Source organism: Lepisosteus oculatus, chromosome 25, assembly GCF_040954835.1.
Source record: "Lepisosteus oculatus isolate fLepOcu1 chromosome 25, fLepOcu1.hap2, whole genome shotgun sequence".
NCBI lineage: Eukaryota > Metazoa > Chordata > Actinopteri > Semionotiformes > Lepisosteidae > Lepisosteus > Lepisosteus oculatus.
The window spans coordinates 6033540-6056553 of record NC_090720.1 but is presented as its reverse complement, the minus strand read 5'-3'; the positions used below and the strand labels follow the sequence as shown (position 1 = coordinate 6056553).

The 23014-nt window shown below is 44.3% G+C and overlaps 1 protein-coding gene across 6 annotated transcripts in view; it reads right to left on the bottom strand.

The window, feature by feature from the left end:
• Window positions 1-23014, bottom strand: part of LOC102683564 (multiple epidermal growth factor-like domains protein 6) — a 139038-nt gene that overhangs the window by 16820 nt on the left and 99204 nt on the right. For all 6 annotated transcript variants that reach the window (XM_069183814.1, XM_069183815.1, XM_069183816.1 and 3 more), the window contains 19 exons: window positions 19359-19484; window positions 15707-15829; window positions 14734-14856; window positions 14171-14308; window positions 12956-13078; window positions 11771-11893; window positions 10866-11030; window positions 10350-10481; window positions 10127-10255; window positions 9667-9795; window positions 9158-9292; window positions 8415-8549; window positions 4985-5110; window positions 3144-3275; window positions 2448-2576; window positions 1774-1905; window positions 1324-1452; window positions 703-831; window positions 193-321 (listed from right to left, as the gene is read on the bottom strand). In XM_069183814.1, the coding sequence (XP_069039915.1) occupies window positions 193-321; window positions 703-831; window positions 1324-1452; window positions 1774-1905; window positions 2448-2576; window positions 3144-3275; window positions 4985-5110; window positions 8415-8549; window positions 9158-9292; window positions 9667-9795; window positions 10127-10255; window positions 10350-10481; window positions 10866-11030; window positions 11771-11893; window positions 12956-13078; window positions 14171-14308; window positions 14734-14856; window positions 15707-15829; window positions 19359-19484 (2487 nt within the window). The remainder of the gene's footprint in view (window positions 1-192; window positions 322-702; window positions 832-1323; window positions 1453-1773; window positions 1906-2447; window positions 2577-3143; window positions 3276-4984; window positions 5111-8414; window positions 8550-9157; window positions 9293-9666; window positions 9796-10126; window positions 10256-10349; window positions 10482-10865; window positions 11031-11770; window positions 11894-12955; window positions 13079-14170; window positions 14309-14733; window positions 14857-15706; window positions 15830-19358; window positions 19485-23014) is intronic.

Here is a 23014-nt window from a genome sequence, read left to right as displayed (position 1 = left end):
CTATGGCCTTTCGGGGGGAAAAAAACACTTAAAAATAAGCCAGGGCGGCCAACAGAGCAGACATTTCCTAAAATCCTCCCGTGCTGTAGTACAGCGGGATCTCATTCTGCAGCTCTGTTCACAGCCTGCCCCACGCCAGCAGAGGGGAGATACTGTACACCCAGTCCAAGGTGCAGTGGGGTTGGTCGCTACCTTGCTGGCAGTTGTGCCCGGTCCAGCCTGGTGTACAGTGGCACTGCCCAGTCACTAGGTCACAGCTGGCACCATTGTGGCAGTCACAGGTTTGGTTGCAGCCCTCCCCATAAAAACCAGGCAGGCACGCTGTAGCAAGATAACACACATGATATGATTAAACAGGATTTACATGCCCTGATCAGAGGTACAAATCTGAAATGTGAGGAAAAGTGTGTCTGTCCTTTATATATGCGGTGTACTGAGTTTGCAAAGGACCGGACTGTTGGATCATTCAGGTGCAATGCTTTCTTACTTGTTCGCTTCAGTTATCCAGCTTAATTAGAAGATGAAGATGGAGCTCGAGTCCTGTGCATCTTTGTACAATAGCCTTCAAAGAGGTTGCCCTAGCAGGCATGCACCTTTGAAACTCCTAACAGCTGCTGTGTGCAGTGCATGTTCACACTCATCCTCACTGGGTGTTGATTACGGAGGTGGCAGGGGCGCCAGAGGGCCTGCTGCTGGACTCACTGTGGTTGCATTGTGGGCCAACCCAACCGGCAGGGCACAGGCACGCCCCACTCAGGTGATCACAGCGCCCGCCGTTCAGACAGCGGCACATCTCCCGACACTCCACACCATAGAACCCTTCAGGACAGGCTGCAGGAGAACACAAAAGACTGTAGGAGCTACAGGCAAAGAGTTTGCTTATCAGAAAGTCCCCCATTTGTTGGAAAATGTGGAAATTCAATGTTGAAGTTCTGTAGATACTGTATAATAGTGCAGAAGACATGAATGCATGTAAAATAAATGCACTCCAAAGGAGAACTTTATTAAAATATTTATAACATTAGCAACCACAATGATGGAAGTCCAGGCGCTTAATGCAAAACCTCCAGTTGACTCCAACGTGACTTTCAAAGGAGACTCCTGTGCTGGAGATTCATTCTGTTGAACTCTACTGAAGCCTGCTGAACTGCAACAGCACTGTCCACTGCTCGTCACATTTCTTCAGCTCCACTGTGTGGCATTATTTCTCTTGCAGTAAGGCAACTGCCCTGTTGTGAAAGCACTGTGAGAATGCAGATGCGTTCTACAAGGAGAGTTTTCCAGCTCCAGTGTCTCGGCTATTCCCGGCAGAAGGTGACTCACGCCTTTCGCAGTATGTTCCGGTCCACCCCGCCAGGCAGGTGCAGGCCCCGCTCACATGGTCACATGCCGCCCTGTTGTTGCACTGGCACTGGTAGCGACAGCCCGGGCCGAAAGAGCCCGCAGTGCATTCTGGGTAGCAAAATGAAGACAATTCAAATATTAGAGGCTGAGCTTCTTAAAAAGCTGGAAGTGTGCAGAGGGGAGGACAAATTAAGACTGGTTCTCATAATACGATGAGTGCCTTGATTAAGGAGACCCTGATCTGAATTTAATCCCTGCTTTCAGATGTAGAAGCCACATACACATGTTCAGGGGGTCTAAGTTTCTTCTAAGTCTGTGCAGCATCAGCCATTAGCTAGGGAGACCTGGGAAACAGGATGTCTTTAAATTGCCCGGGGTGTTTTGCCACCCCACACCAAGAGCGAATGCGATCCCGGCCAGCCCACGCACTCTGATCGCAGCGCGCGCCGGCGAACCCCGCCTCGCAGACGCAGTCCCCCGTCACCGCGTCGCAGCTGCCGCCGCTGTCCCCGCAGTCGCAGGGGCTGGCGCAGTCCGCCCCCCAGCGGCCCACGTCGCAGGCTGCAATGCAGAGAGCACAAGCCAGCATTAGCTCAGCGCCGTCTCCCGCGCCCGACCCATCCCGAGCCACACCCAGTCCACCCCTGTGCTATGCAAGTCAAGCTCTGAGGCAACAGGATTGCCAGAAATGACCTGAGGGAAGATCCCGATTGGAGATGACCACCTCCTGGCTTGATGGAGAGTGTGCTTGGGGCAGAAGGTAACCCACTTGCTAACAAATAGCTGCCATGAAGAAATCATTTTTTTATTTTGCAGTCACCGGGTGGACTAAAAATCCAATTTGATCGGGGCTTGGAGAGAACATGTGCTTTTCTTACATGGCCCCTGACCGGTTCTGCCAAAAACCTTTCAATATTACAGAAAACCAGGTCACGAAGCAGAACAGCTCCCGCTCGTTAAAGTATACTACAGCTGAAAGATTCTGGAATACTGCACTTTTTTTGCTGGGGCAGGGAGCAGCAACAGAGGTTGTGTTGTGGTGCTTGGGGTGGGCAAGAAGACCTCACAGTGCAGGAGAGAAAAAAGCCCTGAGCCATCCGTACCTCTCTGGCAGTTGTGCCCAGTCCATCCAGGGGCACAGGTGCAACGCCCGGAGACAGGGTGGCAGTGCCCACTGTTTTCACACACACAGCGCAGTTGGCATCCTTGGCCATACCGACCCAATGGGCACACTACAAAAGAATAAACATTCAGGTGTTTAAGCAATCCATCCATAAGCAGCCTTTATCGACGTCTGTTTAAATTGACCCACGCCTACTGTAAGTGTTATTTGCTTTTATTTCCATTGAGACACCACAATTTCCACTGCATTTCCATACATTTCCCACGATTGTACGGCACTGAATCACGCTTTCACCTAATCAAAGAACATGTTTGAAAGAATGCAACATTTCATGGCTGTTTAAGACAAATTTAGTTTCTATAACTTTTAAAAACATATAACAAAGACCTTTCTATTGACAAAACAAATATGTGTACTCAGAGCTGTTAAAGGAGCATACAAATATTTGGCTAAGAACAGCTAATACCAATATATAGAAAGACAAACCTAGAAAATGGGACACGCTTGTGGCAGGTATTATAAAGTCTGTGCCCTACAGACTGAAAACTATAGAATTGGTCCGTATTCTGTAATACGGTTTGCATTTATGAGCTGTGGATTTGCCTCGCCCCGTTCTCAGCTGCAGACAAAGGAAGTGTCGCACTGGGGAGTTGCTCAACAAGACTTGGGTACGTACCACTCTGGCACAGTGTGCCAATGTACCCAGGTGGGCAGAGGCAAGTGCCATTCTGCCTGTCACAGGTCCCTCCATTCTCACAAGTAGGACAGGACTGCAGGCACCCCGCACCCCAGCGCCCCTCCTCGCAGTCTGCACACAGTGGAAAGCACACGTTAGCTGGCCCTGTCACGCTCTGCCTCTTTCCCCTGCTGTTCCTCTCAGGGATCTCAAGGGTGACGTCTCCTTTCGAATGATTACAGACGACACGTGCCACTGCTAGACTTTCTGCTCCGAACTCCAAGGTGCTCCCTAACCTTTTGGCAAAGAGACTTCTGGAAATACAGTTGGAAAAGATTAGGCATGTTATTCCATTACTACCTGAACTACAGAACCTCACAGCTACAGAAAACCAAAACCGCTGAGCGATCATTGTTCAAGCACTGAAAGAGGCAGAGTGCAAAGTATTTGCTTGAAAGATCGGAAAGATCAAAGCAAAACAAGCCAAATGGGTGTGCTGTTGAAAGGCTGCATTCTTTAGATCATTTTTAAGAAATAAAGGAACAACATAGTTTGATAAGCATTTTTAATGACCTACAATAAAAAGTCCATTGACACAGATCTGAAGCTATTTTATAAGGCACATTTTGAGAGTGATTAATTGGCGAGCTCTCCTAATTCTCCCGATCAGTGTCACATCTACTCAATAAGATGAGAGGGATTCGGACATGATCCTGAAATCTCTGCAAGGGTTTTTGGTTGCATATTCTGTAATGTGTCTTCACTTTAGCCACACCCAGCCAAAGAAAACACAGGCTCTGTCTCCTCTGGAGTCTGACAGACAGATCTCTGGCACCAAAGGACAGCTCCTGAAATCCCTGCTCACATTACGACAAGATCAACAAGTTGGAAGAGCCTCTTTCTTCCGCCCCTTCCTCAATATTCTCCGATTGTGTTCTGTCTTATCAGTAGGGGAGTCCCTGTGTAAGGGAGCTGACAGCTCCACTACAGATCCCACATTGCTCCTGCTTCTAGGTCAGAGCTGGAAACAGATGAAACTCATTAGGACCCATTAGTACACTTCCAGTTGAGAAGAAAAATAAGCAATGCGCAGCTCAGCTGATGGCAAGCAATCAGCCTTCCACAGGAATACAACAAATGCCGCTTAACATTAAATATGTTGCTGCACTTAGTATATTTGATGGCAAATTGCCTTAAAAGGGATCAAATATAATATATTGTCAATCACATTTACTTTATATGCTTTTGACATCAGGGCGTCAATCAGTCAGACGAGGTGAATTTGGCCAAGACTCCTAATGCTGTCTGCTTTTCGCACAGAACAAAACTCATTCTCTCCCCAGATCTTGAAGATAACTCAGTAGACAAATTTAGACTTGCATGTTAGAAAAACTGTGCCAATATTCTAGTGATTCTACTGTGAAACACTGAATTTACTTTTGAATTCGTTTTTTCTAGTCTTGATTTCCAAGTTATGTTGTATAAGCAAGTTAAAAGTGTTTTCTTGTTTGGGATCCCTCTTCAAACTCCAAGACCAGAATGAATTGTGGGAAGGTGGAAACATGATGATGTCCATGGTTGGTGGACAGTGCCTGCTGGGAATTTTCTTTAGTCATTCTGGAAGGTGGCTTTTGCACTCTCATACAACCTCGTATTTTGAGGTGACAAGAGGAGACACTCCAGTGTTTATCTTACACAGATATACAGTACCAAATGCCTACCAGCCCAAGGGTATTTTTATCAGTAGTCAAATATGATAAATAATTCAGCAGCTACATGACAACACTCCACCTCTGCCATCACCCTCTCTCCCTCACATTCTGAGTTTCCCGGCTCCTCACCTGCCTCACAGCGCTCTCCAGTTCTCCCAGCTGCGCAGTGGCACTCTCCAGTCACTCTGTCACACGGAGCCCCCGAGCAGTCACAGGCCTGGGCACAGTTTTCTCCAAAGGTCCCTGCCGGACACTCTGTCGGACGAGCATAGGAGAGAACAAGGCTCACCAGTGACAGTGAGAAAAAGATCATGGTGGGCGTCATTCCTCCATCATGGTCTGCATCTTCTCAGAGCACTTTAGTTAATCAGGATGAAGTTTACACTGTAGCACAGGTTTCTAAAGAAACACTTATCTTCAGAAGTAAATATAAGTACAACAGGAAGGAATAACAAATGCAGTCTTAGTCCCGTGCTAGGTGAGTGAAGGGGTATACAGTATCTAGTATCACCCAATTTTCCCTCTGCCCATCAAAATACTTTTGAGCAGCATTAATATTCAGACTTGTAATTTGCCCCCCCCGACTCATTAAGAAGCACCCCGGGCCCCTAAATTGTGTTCCAAAGTACAGCACATTCTGTAACTTACTTTCTTTTTGAGCTGCACATGAAGTAGAACATTTTATTTGCAACTTTGAAAGTGTTTCTAAGCAGGTTCTCACGTTAAAATGACATTGTTTTTGATGCATTTTAATTTCTAAGAACATTCCATTTTTTAGGGCTAGATTTTCCTGTTTTTTTTTTCCTGCAAACCGTTTCTTGAACTTCCTGAAACTACTTCTTAAAAAGCAAAGAATATTGTTTAAAACGTGAGATTTTTTTTTTAAAGATAAGCTGTAAAAGACTGGCCGTTAACAAACGCATAGGAAAATAAGGCAAAAGTGGGAAAAAAATGGAAATCCATCTTAACGAATATTGACTAATGGCAGCACGTGAAATTAACAAAGATGCTTCTAGGGTCTGAGTGGCAGTTGGCACTGAGACCTAACTAATAATAGATCATTACTACAGTATAACTGATTAGACATTAATAGATAAGATACTAATAGATATTATTAATATAACAGATTATAGCAGATTATATAACAGACCTTAATAGTTAGGTTTCATATCTATCTAATACATATACAATGTGTAGGAGGTCTGGTTTGAAACATATGAGTATGTTTAAAGTTAGTTGGCCTAGTCAAACGACTGCATTAAGAAAACTGCACCTGGTGCAATGAGGAGTTTCCTATGGCGTTTACTGTATGTGTTCAGGATCACGATGAACAAACCCGCGTGGACAGCAACACAACACAATTCAGGGGGAGCTGGGAATCTTACAGGAATGCACCGTACACCTCCTGGAGGTTTCAGTGATGTCACTGTCCTCTGGTGATGCCTGTAGCTGTCCATGCCATCTGTGGGTTTTCTGACTTTCACAGCTATACTATGAACAGCTGTGAAAAGACAGCTGGTCGCACAGGCCGACTTACACTGCAGGAATTCTGGAGAGCAGAATTTCAGGAAGCTTCTCTCTTCCTACCAAAGTGGTCCCCTGGCACACGCCGTCTTTCGCAGACCAGGAGTCTGAGAGGCGGCGCCAGGGCAGGCAGCAGTGAGGCTGGCAAGGCAGGGGGTCATGGGCAGTCACACGAGTCACACGAGATGGGGAAAGAGAAGATGGATGAAATCGACCTGCCACCGCAAGGGAAGCATTTCCCTGCTGTGCCTTCCTATCTCGGGGTCAGGCCTTCCAAACCAAAAGTGTCTCAAAGCGTATGAATTACAAAACAAAAGTTAAGTAAATGAGATGGAATTAAGGAAAGAAAGGGCCTACAGAGCTCCCTTCATTCCCCGTTGTTCCTAATTGATGACAGATGCACATCTCTGATCGCTTAATGGCTTCCAGGCGCAGGGCCCTAGAAGCCAGCACAGCGTTTCTGTAAAAATATTCCTGTTATTTCCGGTTTGACCTCCCTCTTCCCAAAGGGAACTCACAATTGCTTTTAAAATACCCCTGATTGGATATGTCCAATTTCCTTAATGGAGCCTGGTGATTAGAACAGGACACCTTGGCTCTGGGCTCCAGGTTGCTCCCGGCAGAAGGCAGAGACTCTCCACCGAGAGAGAGAGGAGATTTCGGTGGGTGAAGGACGAGAGTGAGGGACAGAGGCAAACGTCCACTGGAGGAAAAAGAATCTCACTTCCAGGTCTCTCCGGAGCCTGCCCTTCTGCAAACATGCCACTCATGTGGCAATTGAACACTCTATCAGGTCAAACGCTAGGCCATTTAAAAGGGGTCATGGGTATATTTCTGCCCATGCTGTTTATTTATAGCAGCAGAATGGCCAGTCTTATTGAAGCCCATCAGAATCTAAACTTGTCCAGGATTTGTCTCGCAGAAAAACACTAACTAGTGTTAAGAGATTCTGCTCCTTTTTATTGATTTTTTTCCCTTTGGTCTTTGCGTGGCAATCCATAGTACAGTACATGGAGGTTTATTCACAAAACGAATTAATTAACTCCTGACAAAGGGCAATGGTCAAAGGGACCTAACTTTCATGCTCCCATTTAAGCATGTACTGTTTGTTGTGAACAGTGTGCATGGTTTGTCTCAGGAATTACTACAGATACAGATCTTAAGTTCTCATTCCCATAATGAACAAGGCTGATGGGTGTGTGTTCAACAAATGTGCAACAATTCTATTTCATTTCCCATGTGAAACTGTCAACTTCAGTAGAGGCTAAAAAATGTCTTTTAAAAAAAGGAGTCTGACCTCTGTCTCGACCTCCGACGTGTCATATGCAACAGTTCAGCATGTCCGTGGAAAAAAAAACCCACAAATAAACTCTGGATATCTGGCACAACTGCCAAAGCAAGTGCTTGATCTCAGAAGACTGGAATCTGTCACTGACGATGCCGAGACCACAGGCATCCCAAGATTTCACAGACACTAACAAGCAAATACAGTGTATTTATGATACAGTATTCCCTGTGAGAAACACATAGGAGTGCCATGGGGTTTGGACACTGGACCACTATAGCGGACCATCTGGTTTAGACGTTCCCAGTTCTTGCTGAAGTTACTACACAGCTGATGCAAACACCCAGCCTCAACAAAACTGCTTTCTAGGATCTTCATTTTCTACCCAAACTGCAGGAACTATCCCGACCCTCGAGAGGCCTCAGTCTCTGGCCCAACAACGGCACAGTTAAGTGTCCCAGAAAGTCTTGGTCTGTCTGACAGCTGCTCAGGTGGTGCTCAAGCAATCAACTGCTCCTGGGCTCCCAGAGTATTCTATCTTCTTAGAAGATGATAACAACATTTCTGCGATCCTCTTGTTCGGTGATTTAGTGTTTCTGGTTATTATTGATTAATGTATCTGGTTAAGTAAGAGCTAAATCAGGTTGTAAGTTATTTTACAAGGTTGTACAGCAAGGCAAGGGTAAATGCCCACCACCAACACCACCCCCTTGCATCCAGCCATTGTGCCATCTTTAGAGCTGCACCCACCTTGATCGCAGTTCTCCCCGTGAAGCCCCGCGGGACACTGTCTCTTACACTCCCCTGTCACATGATCACAGGCCACGCCCGGCGCACACGCACACTTCCTCTTGCAGCTGGTGCCGTAGAAACCAGCACTGCATTCTGAAATGGCAAGCAAAGCCAACAAAACATAAAAATAAAAACAACAGGTGGTCAAAACTGCGTCCTATTCCTCTGTAGCCCCTAGGAGAGACCAAAGGATTAGGCTTCTCTTACCTAGGCTAGAAGAGAATTACAATATCTTTTTTAGAGCTAAATTTAAATTGTCAGAGAAGATGGTGACAAAAACATACCTATGGGCATTGGTAATACCATGGTTTATAATGGAACAGGTAAAGGTTTATTCCAAGCTGAAAGAAAAAGAAAAGAGACACAATGTTTTGGCTGTGGAGCGTGACACCTGAAGAAGGCTCCATAACCAAAACATGGTGCCTCTCTTTTCCTTTCATTATGGAATAAACCTTTACCTGCTCCTTGGCAGCCAGTGTATGCTGACGCAGCTCTCTACTGGAACTTCTTCAACCATGATTTATAATTCCTGTCTTGCTATTCTTAAAGACTAAAAGCACTAAAAGCAGACTAAACATAGCTCTAAAGTAAGCACAATCCTGACCTTTTAAAGCTGTACTATTAACAAATCTCTCTTTACCGAGGCCTATCCTACTCCCCCAGACCCCCTAACCCCTTGACCCCTCCGCATAGGTGCCGACCTTCTTGGCACGTGTTGCCATGGTAGCCAGGCTTGCAGATGCAGGTGCCATGGCGCCGATGGCACTCCAGGGTGTTTTGTTGAACACACTGACACTCCTCTGAACAGCCTGGCCCAAAGGCCCACTTCGGACATGCTGTAGAGACAGAAGCAATCAGAGACACAGAGAGATGAAGGGAAGAGGTTAGGTCTACAGCAGAACCCCCTTTCCCTGGAGATCCACAGGATTTGGATTCATTTTTAATTGAAAGGTAGAACGTACAGTTAGACGGATTTTCAGCCTATTGACCATGACAGCAGTGTTACCTGTCTAGCTTCATCTTGTTAGATCCCAGAAGCTGGGAGCTCCTCCAGGGGGTTCCTGGAGCTGGTGTACCAGTAGGTGGACATAACTAATCACTCATGCCCCAGTAGGGGGACAGAGAGCTATAGGAGATGCTGGCCTTCACATGAGACATCAAACTTACAGTAGGTCTGAGAAGAAGAGAGATGGTGTGCTATGTCACTTACGCAGGTGGCAGAACCTCCCGTACAGCCCAGGGTCACACAGACAGGCCCCATAAGTGCGGTGGCAGCGCCCGTTGTTGGCACAGTTACACTTTTTATTGCAGTACTTCCCATAGAAGCCCTTCGGACAGCCTGCAAATGAGAAATGCCAAGTTTCACATCTACGTGTTCAAAAAACTCTCTGTTCCTTTCTGAGCCCTTGACATTGAAACTGAACCCCTGTGAGCTGTCCAATCCTGGTCCTGAAGGGATGCCGTTTCTTTCAGGGTTTCATTCCTGATGGGCTCAACTCTTAACTGCTCAGTGCTGCTAAATATGGGCTTAACTGGGTCAGTGTAACAGCCTTTTCCCAGTTCTTAAAGATTTTTGTGACTTAAAGAGAACCTGCTGGACAGTGCCCTTCCAGAACCAGAACCATGACAGGACTGATATGCGATGAAGGAACGCAATCTCAAACACTTACCGTCCTGGCACATGTCTCCACTGACACCAGGGGGGCAGCGACAGTGGCCGGTCACGGGGTCACAGGTGCCTCCGTTCTTACACTTACAGGAGAAGGAGCAGTTCCTACCAAAGGTGCCCTCTGGGCAGGCTGTGGAGGAAAGAGAAGGTTGTTTCTCAAAATTATTTATTTTCTCAGACGTTACGGCACGTGTGTGCAGGCAGTGTGTGAGGCCGGGACTCACTCTGGTTGCAGATAATCCCTGTCCAGCCATCAGGACAGTCACAGCCATCCCTCTCAGGAGTGCAAACTCCTTCGTTAGTGCAGTCCTCACAGGTCAGGCTGCAGTCATGGCCGAAAGTGTTATCCAGGCACACTGGGAGACAGAGAAGGGGAGATACACAGATGACTTCCTCTCATCTCCTACACTAGACACCATAAGAACTTTTCTCATTGCAGATTCCTATTTTCTTCAGCCAAGAATTAATTTCCCCAAAAGTTTGTAGTTTCCCATGTGCCCCTCAGTTCCTCCAAAGTCACAGAGCTTTTCCTGCTGAATTTCTGAATTGGACCATTGAGAGAAGACAGTAATTCCTTGTACTTACAGTTAGTTAAATTTACAAAGCAGGTCCTGAAGACATCAGACACCTTCCCAACATCTCCAATGTCCTTCCAAATCCTCTTAAAAACATTTATTCTGTACACCTATCTTGAGTATGGCAGGGTTGCAGGGAGTGCTTCGTATTAATGGGTCACTTACCAAACTTCTCTGACAGCGTGCTCTCTGCACGAAGCTCCCCCACGCCCTCCTCGTAGTCCTGGTAGTCTTCCAGGAACTGGGCATACTCGTGGAGAAGGGTGACATGAGGCTTCGGCCTCTCCACTGCCTGCTGCCCGTTCAGAGCCACCACAGTGTCGTTCAGGGCTGGCGACGGGGAGAGGGAGACAGGAGAAGCCATCAGAAAATGGTCACCTAGCACACTATACTGGAAAATACTCTTCATATCCTTTAAAGTCATCAAGAACTATAAATATACTAAACACAAATTCTGATTTCTGTTTTCTTCAGTGTTTTGTAAGCAGTCCACTTCTAATTAAAATGTTCGTGTGAAGCCCTCAGCATGCTAGATGTATCTTCTTCGAGCCAATCTGTATCCATTTTGAAAACTACAACTACAACAAATTAAAACAAAATGGCAGCTCACACTCCAAAAGGGGGAAAGGGAGCTAATTCACAGGTTTTGTTAAATGACATAAAGCATCTGATCAAAATTGTTTTAGCTTTGATTAAACAATCAGATAGCAGACCAGAAATGTTTGACTCCAAACATCTATTGCCCTAACACAGTGGTGTCCTGATCCCGGGCTGTCACTTTGTCTGCTGGTTTTCTTCATTTCTTTAAAGGCCTACCATGAAAAGACTTGTGAGAAGCTATTAATTAGGTCTAATGAGGTGATTTAGGTTATTGAGGACTGAGTTAGAATGAAGGCCCGAAGACCAGGATTCAACACAAACCCGTTGTGGCTGGTCCTGTTGCCAAGACGATGGAAAAGGAAGTTACTGTACTTGTGTTGTTGCCGTGTTCCAGACTCTACGTGTGCAATTGTTGTGGGAGCCATGGAGGTGAAGACACTCCTGGAGAGGTGGGAAGTGGGTTAACTCACGGATGCAGGAGCGACGGTCCTCATCCAGACGGTGTCCAATGTTGCAGTAGCAGAGGAAAGAGCCAGCGGTGTTCTGGCAGGTGTGCTCACAGTCGCCGTTGTCCAAGGAGCACTCGTCCACATCTGCATCAAGCCCAGCACAGATATGAGCACCTTGGCAATACAGCTGTCCAACTGCACAAACACCTCCACCCAGCTCACAGCTCACTCAAATCAGAAAATGTGCTGGTCATTGCAGTCGTATTGGCTAAACCGGTGGGGCAAACCTACAGTCCCATGACCGCATCTGTCCTGTAGGGAATATATCTAAAAATGCACTGTAGACTTTGAACTTCATTTAACAGAGGTATAGTGGGCCTCTTGGGTGGCTAGATCAGTGGTTCTCAACCTGGGTTTTCATTTCAGCTGAGCTCTAAACCTCAAATGCTAATTAATGTCTTAATTGATCCGTTTACTTTGTTAGACTTCTATTCAATTTGTCTCTTCGGTCAGTCCAGAGCTTTACCCCTCTTCAAGGGCACTGTTTCCAAGAACTTCAGACAAAAAGGACAAATTTACAAATATGCCTCAAACACAAAACTGAAATCAATGAGCCTTGAGCCTTGAAGAACTTGGCTGGAACAAAAACCATAAGACACGTGTTCCTGCAGGACCAGGGCTGGGAAGTACTGCTGGGCTAGACAGCAGTCCTGCTCTCTCGTGTGTGCAGAACGAGCTGTATGATCTTGTGTTAAAATGCAAGTCGTTCTAATGGTAGGCAAAGCAATTAACAAGCTACTGTACATAAGTGATCCCTGCAAGAGTCAGAGGAGTCTACCTACAATTCTAATTCTTTCCAGTGTGATGTCAAAGTAAGGGCTAGGATATATATTATGTATTTGAGCAGAGATTGATTTTGTGTGTGGAAGAAAGGTTTACCACACCTGGAATAAAATCCTCAACTCAGAAAAGTTAAGGGTCGATCATAGTGCATCACTAAAAGAGTATCCCTATTTTGTTTCTGTGAGCTCCCATTCTATTTATTGCAGCAGTGGACTGAAGTATTGAAGAAGAGCTTGTATTCTGTATATGAGGGGAAGACACCAAACCGTCTTGATGGACAGGCAGACAGAGAGTGGACAAAGACAACAAAACAATGGAAAGGCAGACAGGACAGGCTACACAGATCAGAGTACTATACTGTACCATCACAGCTGCAGCCATCGGTATTGAGGCGGTATCCTGCCCTACAGTAACACTCGTATCCTCCAGGGTAGTTAGTACAGTCCTGCTCACAGCACGATCTTTCCCCTCCACATTCGTCTATATCTGCACGAAGCACAGTGATCCCTTGTTTAGCAATTACTGCACTTATCTTGTATGACTTCAGGAAAGCAAGTAAGTCTTTTTAACCAACTAGAACAACACTGTCAAATTTAAAAACACATGTTGGATTTTACTGAAAAGTGTTGGGCATCAGGGCTTGGCAGATGTGCCTGCACTACATGTCTGGAAGCCCAGGTGGAAAAAGCTCTGCATGTTCCCTGCGGTCAAACAGCACTCAGAGCCCTCCAGCAGCTTAGAACAGCCCGGTAAGTCTGGTGTCAGAGCAGGTGGGCCAAGCAGTTCTGGGCATCAACTGCATGAAACACGTCTGCACAATTCTCAACAGGAGAAAAACACGCACGACATTACTTCAGGTCTAACCTCCGAAGTGAAATAACTGTTTCTGAGATGTGTAGAAGCTGGACCATCGCATCTCTGTGAGAAATGGACAGTTCTCCAAAAATATTGAGCATTATTAGCAATGGCATTATGCAAGCCCTTCTCCTACAGTAAGTTTCAGAAGAGCAGTTACTGATTTACAGTATACATGTATACGTAGGTTGAAGAATCTCCCATTTATACAAATTCTTTTAGTCTAATTAAAGTCTAACAATATATATATATTATATTATATATATTCAGAATATGATCTTAAAATAGAATGCAAATCTTATATGCTGCTTTGAACTCCTTTATGTATTCAGAGTGGGACAGATGTGTCTTAAAAGAGTTTGAAAATACTGTATATGGGGGTGGAGTTCATTGAATGCGCTTATTTTAACAAGATATTAATTTGCAAATTTGCCAGTTCTTAGTACATCAAGGCAGCATTCGTATGATCAAAAGATGAAGAATGGATTTTAAATTGATAGGAGCTTCCATGTCTCTGATTGACTTGCTTATGTTCATCTGTTAAACTGAGACCTTTTTGATTCAAGGCCACCGTTTCATTGTTTTACTTTATGCCCAACCTATTATTTATTATATTATAAATGGCAGAAAGTAACAGGCTTATTAAAATACTGTTAATTCATCTGCCACAGTTGGATGTCTTGCACGTACAGTACAGTAGTTGACAGATGGACAGCCCCTTACCTACACACGTCCTGAGGTCAGTGTCCAGCTGGTAGCCGCTGTCACAGCTGCAGACTGATCCCCTGTTGGAATGCTGGCAGTGGTGGGAGCAGCCACCGTTGTTGGTCTCACAGCTGTTCACAATCTCCATCTCGATCCCTGGCAGACAGACGGGCACCCAGGTCAGTGACTGGGCACCTTAACACAGAGACACCCACCCCAGATACTGGCCTGTCTACACGGAGGAACACAGTGATGCTAATAAATCGAACGAGCGACTCTGGACCCACTGAACCACTCGTTGAAGAAAGGAGCAAGCAAACTGATAAGATGTGAAAAGCAAACTGATATGGCCATACAGGGACAAGGTTGGATGGTAAACAAAAAACAAACTGTCCAGTATTGTACATGTCCAGTGAAGCTTTCTCTATTTCACCTGAAGACTATGTTCAGAAAACATTAAATGGCATTTTATTTTATGACTAATAGCTACATTTTCTGTACATTAAGACATGGCGTTGAGAAACAAGAGGCCCAGAAAGATCCTGTTATCATTCAGGAGAAACACAGGGAGTTGAACTTACTGTAGCACTGCCTGCCATCGCTGCCCAGCTCGTAGCCGGCGTTGCAGATGCAGGAGAAAGATCCGCGCGTGTTTCGGCAGTCATGGGAACAGACGGCCTGGCCAGTCTCACACTCGTTGATGTCTGCAACCCACATCCATCATGGTGCGAAGGAAACCGCACAAGGGACAAAACGAGAAAGTCACCATGACCAGAAATGTTCCTAGGCCACATTTAGGCAGAATTCTAGGTCATTTCTTAAATCTGAAATGCAGAATGACGTGTGTGACCACAAAGAAGCACACTGTGCCAGAAGTCCAGTCAGACTGTGACTATCCTGAGATGCACAGAAACTCACACGCGCCTGTTCAGGCAACTTACAGCTAGAACTGGATGAACAAATCTGTAAGTTATAACTAACCTATGTTAAAGCCATGGGTGTGCAGACAATGCTTTTTAGTGCATGGTTATTGACCAAACTCCCAGGATAGCACATGCATGGATGCAATGCAGAAACATATTCTGAAGGATAGTTTGGAAGGCCAGATCACCAAGCTTGCTGCCCCTTTCCTACAGCTGCCCCCAAAGAAAGGAAACACATGGCTTCACAGGCCAGACTCTCCTGCATTCATTCCAGCTTAACTATATGCACTAATTTCAGCGCTTTCCCAAGCTGTGGGGGAAAAAAAAGCAACAGAGCTATTTTCGAAACTGTGCTTTACATTTTCAAAGTCCAGATAAATTCCTGCCCAACTGGAAATCATATTTTCTTTCTATTGCATAAACACTGGAGCAAAAAAAAACATGTAAGATGTGTCTGAACCAAGGTTATTAACTAATGAAGTGTATAGCATGTAAATGGATTGAATGCTTACTCCATTTAGGAAGTGGCAATGAAATGACTACATAATTGTAGATGCACACGACTGCAGCAGATGGAGTGTGCCACACTATACCTCCCCAGCTTCCTGTTTCCCTTTGCTTGAGTTCGTACCTTCACAGTTCCTGTTGTCCCGCGCCAGCCTGTAGCCAGCATGGCAGTCACAACGGGCCACTCCTCCATGATTGTGGCACTTGTGCACACAGCCGCCATTCCTGTCAGCACAGGGGCTCCTCACTGCAACACACAGAGGGCGCCAGGCTTTAGAGACCTCCCTGCCCGCTCCTGCTCTGCAGAGCCTGCAGTGGTGCGAGCAAATTCAGACGCCCCCCAGTACGGTATCACACTACTGCGTGCCAAAACCAAGGACATCCTGGTCGACTGAAGCCTTTTCAGAACTGTGGAAACCCTGCTTGTGTTTCTATAGCATTTCCCATCCCATATCTCAAAGCTCTGAACATATAAAGGTAACCCACTTCTTTCTGCCTTTCGGTGGCAGCATCCCCCACTACACAGTGGAGCAATTGCATCACCAATCAGATTTGGATGAATAGGTTACTGATAGGTTACAATCTGGACAGTGGAATCGAGCCAGGACACACAGAAAATCATCATGATGATAAAACAACAAAAAAAGAAAACCAGAAAAGAATCTACTTCTTTTCCAGCATTACACCAGAAAAGAAAGTACAGTATAGCCATGCCGATTCTCATTCCTCTCACTTCCCACATTCTTGTGGGAAGGGAGGTGAACTGGTCAGAATGAAACTGAAATTGACAGAAGGGCGGCTGCTTTTCTGCATGTTATAAACTACCGTAATCACTTCCAGGACTGAGCCTAAGAACAAAGGTATAAGAAGCCAGACTTTGCTGGACTCCAGGTTACTTAAGATTATTACTGTTTGACAAACCATGACTGAACCTACAATTTACAGAGAAGCCAAACCCTGAAGGCTTGGAACAGCGTGAAGGTTGTTGACTGGAATGTGTCAAGGTCCACCTAAGATTCAGAACGTCTAATGCCTCTCAAACCCCCATAAAATAAATTCTTCTGCAAGGAGCAGCTTTCAGATGGATAGAAGGGAGTTTTGCATCTGAATCATACTTCAGACATCTCTGTATTTGTTTTTTACAGCCACGAGCTCCCATGGAGTGACGTGTTGCCCAAACAATTGTAAACTATTATGAGCTCTTGAAAGGCTATTATCCAAACACAAACCTAATTTTTCAAATCTAATCAACAACATCATGTAGGAAGTGAGGGACGAAATCAGATCCTCTAGAAGGTTTAATTGTAATAAATTCCCACAATTTGTCAAGAGTTCACAGACAGAATCAATCAGGAGGAGAGCTAAAGGTCACATTGACTACCAGCAGAGCTCCTGTCTCCACTTCTAACACAAGATCCTGTCCTCAGCTGTGCTGATTCTGTTGGTGTTGTTTCCCATAAGTCTTGATCAGATCCAAACCTGAGGGCCTTCTGCCAGATGCTCTCTGTGATTGTGATCGGTCCAAGCGAGTGGAAGAGATGACTGTGGTACTCAGGGGGCTGATGACACCACAAAATGAAACCTGTCTCCTGGCATTTCCCCAGAATGACTGAATTCAAAGGCATGTTTATACTGTAAACTCACTGGAGCTGATGGGCTGCCCTTTTCTGTGAGTTTTCTACAACATGCATCCTTGGGCACATTATTTGAAGCAACAGCACATGGACAGAATTTAAACATGGACTGGCAATGATGAAGAAAGTGGTGTGAGTAGGGGTTGGCTGAAGTATCACCTCATGAGGTCCTACCAGTTCCATAACTGCATTAATGGGGGTAGTAAAGAACAAAGAAAAGGCCTGTGCCCTTCAGACGCTGGGGTACAGACGCCCCCAACCCTCCAGCTTCTCAGCTTCCAACGTCGTGCAAACAGTAGGTGCACCTGATGATGGTTTAGAATGCTAGAGAAAAAGGAAATACTAGAGGAGCGGAACTTGTTTATGGCTCTCAATCAAACATTTCTGAAATTAAAAATCATAAAATCATTAATACAACAGTGAAACTGCTTCATCCTGCACGGCCGGTTCATTGTTTGGCAACGAGCACAAAATAAAATCAGTAATAATTCTGCAGCTGTCCATTCCGCTCTATTTAAAGTGAAGTTTCTTGGCGAAGGCTTCATGTTAACTTGTGGTGGTGCCAGTAGACCATAATCAGGCATGAGCAATTTTGCGGAAAAAAAGCAGAACTAAAGAGCATTTACATCAATCTTAAAGGTGTATCGGTGCCATTTCTTCTCATTCACAACAGAGGAACTGGAAGTGTGTATTATCTCATTTGCATTTATTGAAATCTCTTTCGTGTGTTCCAGTTGTACCTGTTTCTAAAGCACTGCAGAATTGTGCTGCTGACAGACAACATGGCTAGGAGTTTCAGTACATGCTGAATGGCTAGAAAGCTTCTTTTCATTGTGGTCAACTTTTTTCAATAGTATCATTGTACTTATACCTCATATTTACATTGTTACTGTATGTCACAAGTTCACACAAAGTGTCTTATGTATTAATAATATTAATGGCACTAACATTGCCCTGCTAAGAAATGCATAATTTCCAATATTTTGATTTGTTATATATTATATTATACATAACTCATACATTTCTTATACAGGTCAAAGTAAGGATTTTGTTTCTGCTGGAGAAAAAGCAATAACTCCTTGGCCTACAATGTTGTACTTTTAATGTTTATAATGACAAAACCAGCAATGTCATTTTATGAAGGCTCAACCGTATACCTACAGAGTGATTGCTGTGATCAGGAAGCAGGTATCATAATGAGTTCATGAAAACACAACCCAATTGCCAACAGGCACTGGGCTCAGAAAGCCAGGCCAAACAGAGAAGGCAAAGTTCTTCTACAGTATTTGGCAAAACTGTCAGCACTCAGGCACTTCTGTCTGGTTCAGCAGAATTGCAATATGTTTTTCCATCTGATTCTCTCTGCCAAATAGACTTGATTTATCTGACACTGTGGTGTGTATTTGTGCAATTATGTTTCATCTCGAGGCTACAGTCTCCAAAGTAGCCAAGATCTTCCTTCATAACTTTTTGCTGAACTATTAGACTGATCACAGAGTTGCTCGATCATGAAGACTGATCACAAAGCAAAGCCTTATGCCTCTATAAAAAGTGTTTTCCTGATATGTTTCCAAAACATTCAAAGGCTGCATCGGGAAAAGCATAGAAATATTGTATTGAGCAAAGTGAACAGAGGCAAAAACTATTTTAGGTCAAACAATGAGCTTCAACTTATATTATTTTCTTACTAAACATGTACAAGGGGAAATTGCCTCTTGTGTATTAAGGAGCAATTTCTTGACCCTCTTCTCAATCCCTAATCCTTTCCTCAGCGGCTGACACTGTCAGCACCCTGACATCGTTTCTGATACTTCGGTCTGGATAAAACTGAAGAATGCAAGTAAAACACCCCTGGAACTGTCCAGGGCTCCAGGCGGACACACACGGAGCATGCAAACCTCAAAGCTGGACTGCTTTTAAGACGCCTAAGGGGTAGGTAAAAATGAAATTCATATTAAAGAAGCACATCCTGTTATTAGCTACAGCCCAGATGCATTGTCATCTACTTGTACCAAAATATATCCTACAGGAAACAGGCTTCTCATTTGGTAATTTATGTAGTTAACATAATGGTTGCTCAGTGTACTGCTTAGCCCTTATCATCCTGAAAAAAGACCCCTCATTGGCTTGGGTTCTACTCACATTTGCAGTGTTTGCCATCCTCTGTCAGCTGGTAGTTGTGCCTACATTGGCACTGATAGTGTGCCAGGGACAGCTGAACACAATCCTGTTCACAGCCACCGTTACCAATGGCACAGGAGTTGACAGCTGAGAGAGAGACGGGAGAAGAGAGGTGGGAGTGAGTGGGCTTCTCTGAAAGCAAGAGCAGTTATACAAATGATCATTTTCTGGTCAGTTTAAGCAACAAACAAAAAAAAGAGACTGTACACTTTTAAGAGAAACACATGCATTAACAACAACAACAACAACAACTTAAAACCTCCAGCCAGCTATGTGATATCATTTAAAAAGAAGTGAATCTGTTTGTAGTCAAATATGCATGATAAGGGAAAACAAAGAAGTGCCTAATAACTTGTACAAAGCACTATGGATAAATGGGATCAAAATGTTCACTACATATCAATTACATATGCAGAGCTGTTTTGTTTCAGTGTGCTTTCCACTGAAGTCACTGCACTCATTGCATCTACTATTGTACAATCTATAATAGTTCCAGACAGGCTAAAGCACTGTTTTAGCTCCTTCATGGGATTGTTCCAAGACAATAGAGCCTCTAAGGTGCAAGAAACTTAGAAATTAGACAAGCCCCAGTTTAACTCGAACACAGTTTTCAACAGAGGAGCAGAAGCAGCCCATTCTGTGAGGGTGAAGTGTCAGTTCTTAATTTAACTTCTAAAGAAAATTCTCAAACAAAAAATAATAATGTGTCTTCTCTCCATCAAATGCTTGGAATTTTGGTGATCGGTGACCCCGTTGGTTCTCAGTGTATTCATAGTGTATTCATAGAGATTAACATCTTAGAACTGGGACCAAAGCAAATCATGAAAAATACCCCTACAAACTGCTTTGCTCTGTGTCATTAAAAAACCATCTGATGACTCACATAAACGATCAGGCAGCAGGAGAGCCTTCAGTGTGGATGATGGCTAGAGAGACCTGTGTGTGAAAGGTAGACTCTGCCAAGGTCATTCTTTTGACATCACCCTTCTGTTATTGCTACAAACATCTCACCATTCCTTTCTGGTTTGAAATATTGCACCTCAGTATTAACCTCTTCAGTGAGTGAACAGGAGAGTCTGAATTTATGGCATCAGACCTGTACTAATTCAGCAGAAAACAGCAGGGACGCTAAATCCAGCTTTCCACCCCAGGTGGCGCATGTCTAGATGGCTTTCCAGAAATCCTCATTACAGCCTCATGAACACTAAAACCAGGGGAATGCTCAGAATTCTGCTTGTGCAGTGCTGTTTTGCAACTGCTTTTTGATTCTTAAAAGCTATTGAATGGTGCAGGTTTGAAAAGCGCACCCTGAAAACAGCTGTTGAATTTAATTCACTGGATGGGATCAAACCACGGGTATATCTGAATATGATTCTGAGTCAGGGTATGGTGATCAGTGGTACCCCAATCCCTATGACTATGGCTGTGTTTTGCTCTTATTGCTGTTTGAAAAGAGAGTGGTACATCATTCCATTCACCCTGGTCTAATTGCAGGAAACACAACATGGTTTCTTGTCTAAGCTGAGAGCAGCGTGCTGGGTCACCACAGAGGCCAACCTCAATGGCACACTGCCTACAGTATGTTCTTACTGTAGAGGCACTGGAGACTCCTCATGTCACACTGTCTGATGCCTTTTTTTTTAGTTGGAAATCAGCTATAAGAATGCACATTTCATGGACTACATCTCTCTAATTCGGGGGGTGGTTTGCAGTCATTCCACCCTGCCTTGTTTTCATATTGCTTCTTTCAGAAAACATGGCCGTGTCTTCTTCTAATTAACTACAAATGGCTGACAGAAAATTGAAATATCAGAAATACTTGAGAGAGTATGAAAAAGTTGGTCAGACCAAATTTTGACTATGGATGCTGTTGATACTGAAAATACTGTAGATTTTGAATAATTTCTTCTCATGTAACAGCCTAGGATTTACCGTAGTTATATCTGTATGTTCATTCTATAATGAAGGCTACTGTTTAAGCATATTTAAACTTTTATATTAACGGTAAATCTCAAAAGTCAAGCATAAAATTGAGAAAATCTCAATTTCAGACTGTAGGGTGACTTTGTCAGGGGTTGAATATTTGGCTCAGAGCAGACAGTAGAAAAACATGCTATCAGCATTCCACGATTAGAAACACATTATTAAATCCATATTTCAAGGCTGCGAACTGAAATCTCTTTTCTTTTTCCAAACAGAAACGCTTCAGGGGTCCAAAGATATGAACTTCCTGTCACCTTCAAGAGCTAGCATTCCTATCAGTGAGATTCTGTCAGATCACACTGGGACTCAGGGGACAGAAAGTGCCAAGCATGTCTGGGGGCAGAAGATTCTACCTGAGAGGAGTGGTGCCAATCCTGTTGTCATCAGATTTGAGAAAAGATGTAAACGACCTTGGCTCTTCCGATTTGTGCCTGAGATAAATATTTTAAACTCACCGGCCAAAATACTACAGAAAAATAGTTCTCTCGGTGGCAGACAATTTGAGGTTGGTTTGAGGAGCATGAATACCCGAAAAACTGGATCTCAATACAACTGAAAACCACTGCAACCTGTGGAATGTGCAATTTAATCTCACACTCCACTACTCTCATGACAGCAGTATGAATGGGAAATAAACTTCATGTGTTCATGCTTACAGAAGCTCAGTATGCTATTTGTAAAAAGTTCATAATATTTTGGAAGGTGAGGGTAAAACAACTTTATTACGTAACTGACAAAGTTTCCAAAGATTTAAATCATGTATTAAGATGAACTAAACTTTCAATACCATATTGCAGAAGAGTCGGGGTGGGTAATGACATGGAGTACCTACCTGTATGTGGAAAATGCTATTTAGAAGCATATCATAAATTGTAAAAAAAAAAAACCTCCAAATGCAATCTGACATTTAGAAGTCTTTTGCACCCCCTTCCTACTGGACTGCACCTACCTCTTCAGTTTAAATAACTTCTGTTTCTGTTATAGAAATGGCTCAATATGTCCCTGAGGCCAGCTCGAACTAATAAAAAATAAACTAAACTGGCCCAGCAAAACCTCTATAAATACTGCATGGCAGAAATTCACAATGAGGATGCTAATGACATTAGCCTTCTCCAGAACAGCAGGGAGCATGCTGTCCACACCCACTGGCAAGCACAGAGACATTAGCCGGATTTCTCTCTGAAGACTGGCCTCAGCACTGAGCTGGCACTAGATTTGCAGTTGGCCTGCACTGCCTTTCAACAGGCACTAACAGCAACAGAAGAGCTCAGGAACTGTCTTGGGAGTTTTGCTGTAATCTGCTCTAAGTGAAATTCCCAGAGCTATCAGAGGAAATACTTACGCCTCTTTCTGCTCTAACCTTACTGAGCGTCTATGCCCAATTGCACATTCTAATTCACAGGTAAAGCACATACATAAGGCACTTAAAAAAAGAGTCCTCACTTGTAAATGAGGCTGAACTATAATTCAAGCACCTACAGAAGCAGTGGGCGGAGCAGTGGCTCTGTGGGCGGAGCAGTGGCTCTGTGGCTAAGGATGCGCGCCTGTGACTGGAAGATTGCAGAGGAATCCTACTCCGTTGGGCCCCTGAGCAAGGCCCATAACCCTAACTGCTCCAGGGGCGCCGTACAATG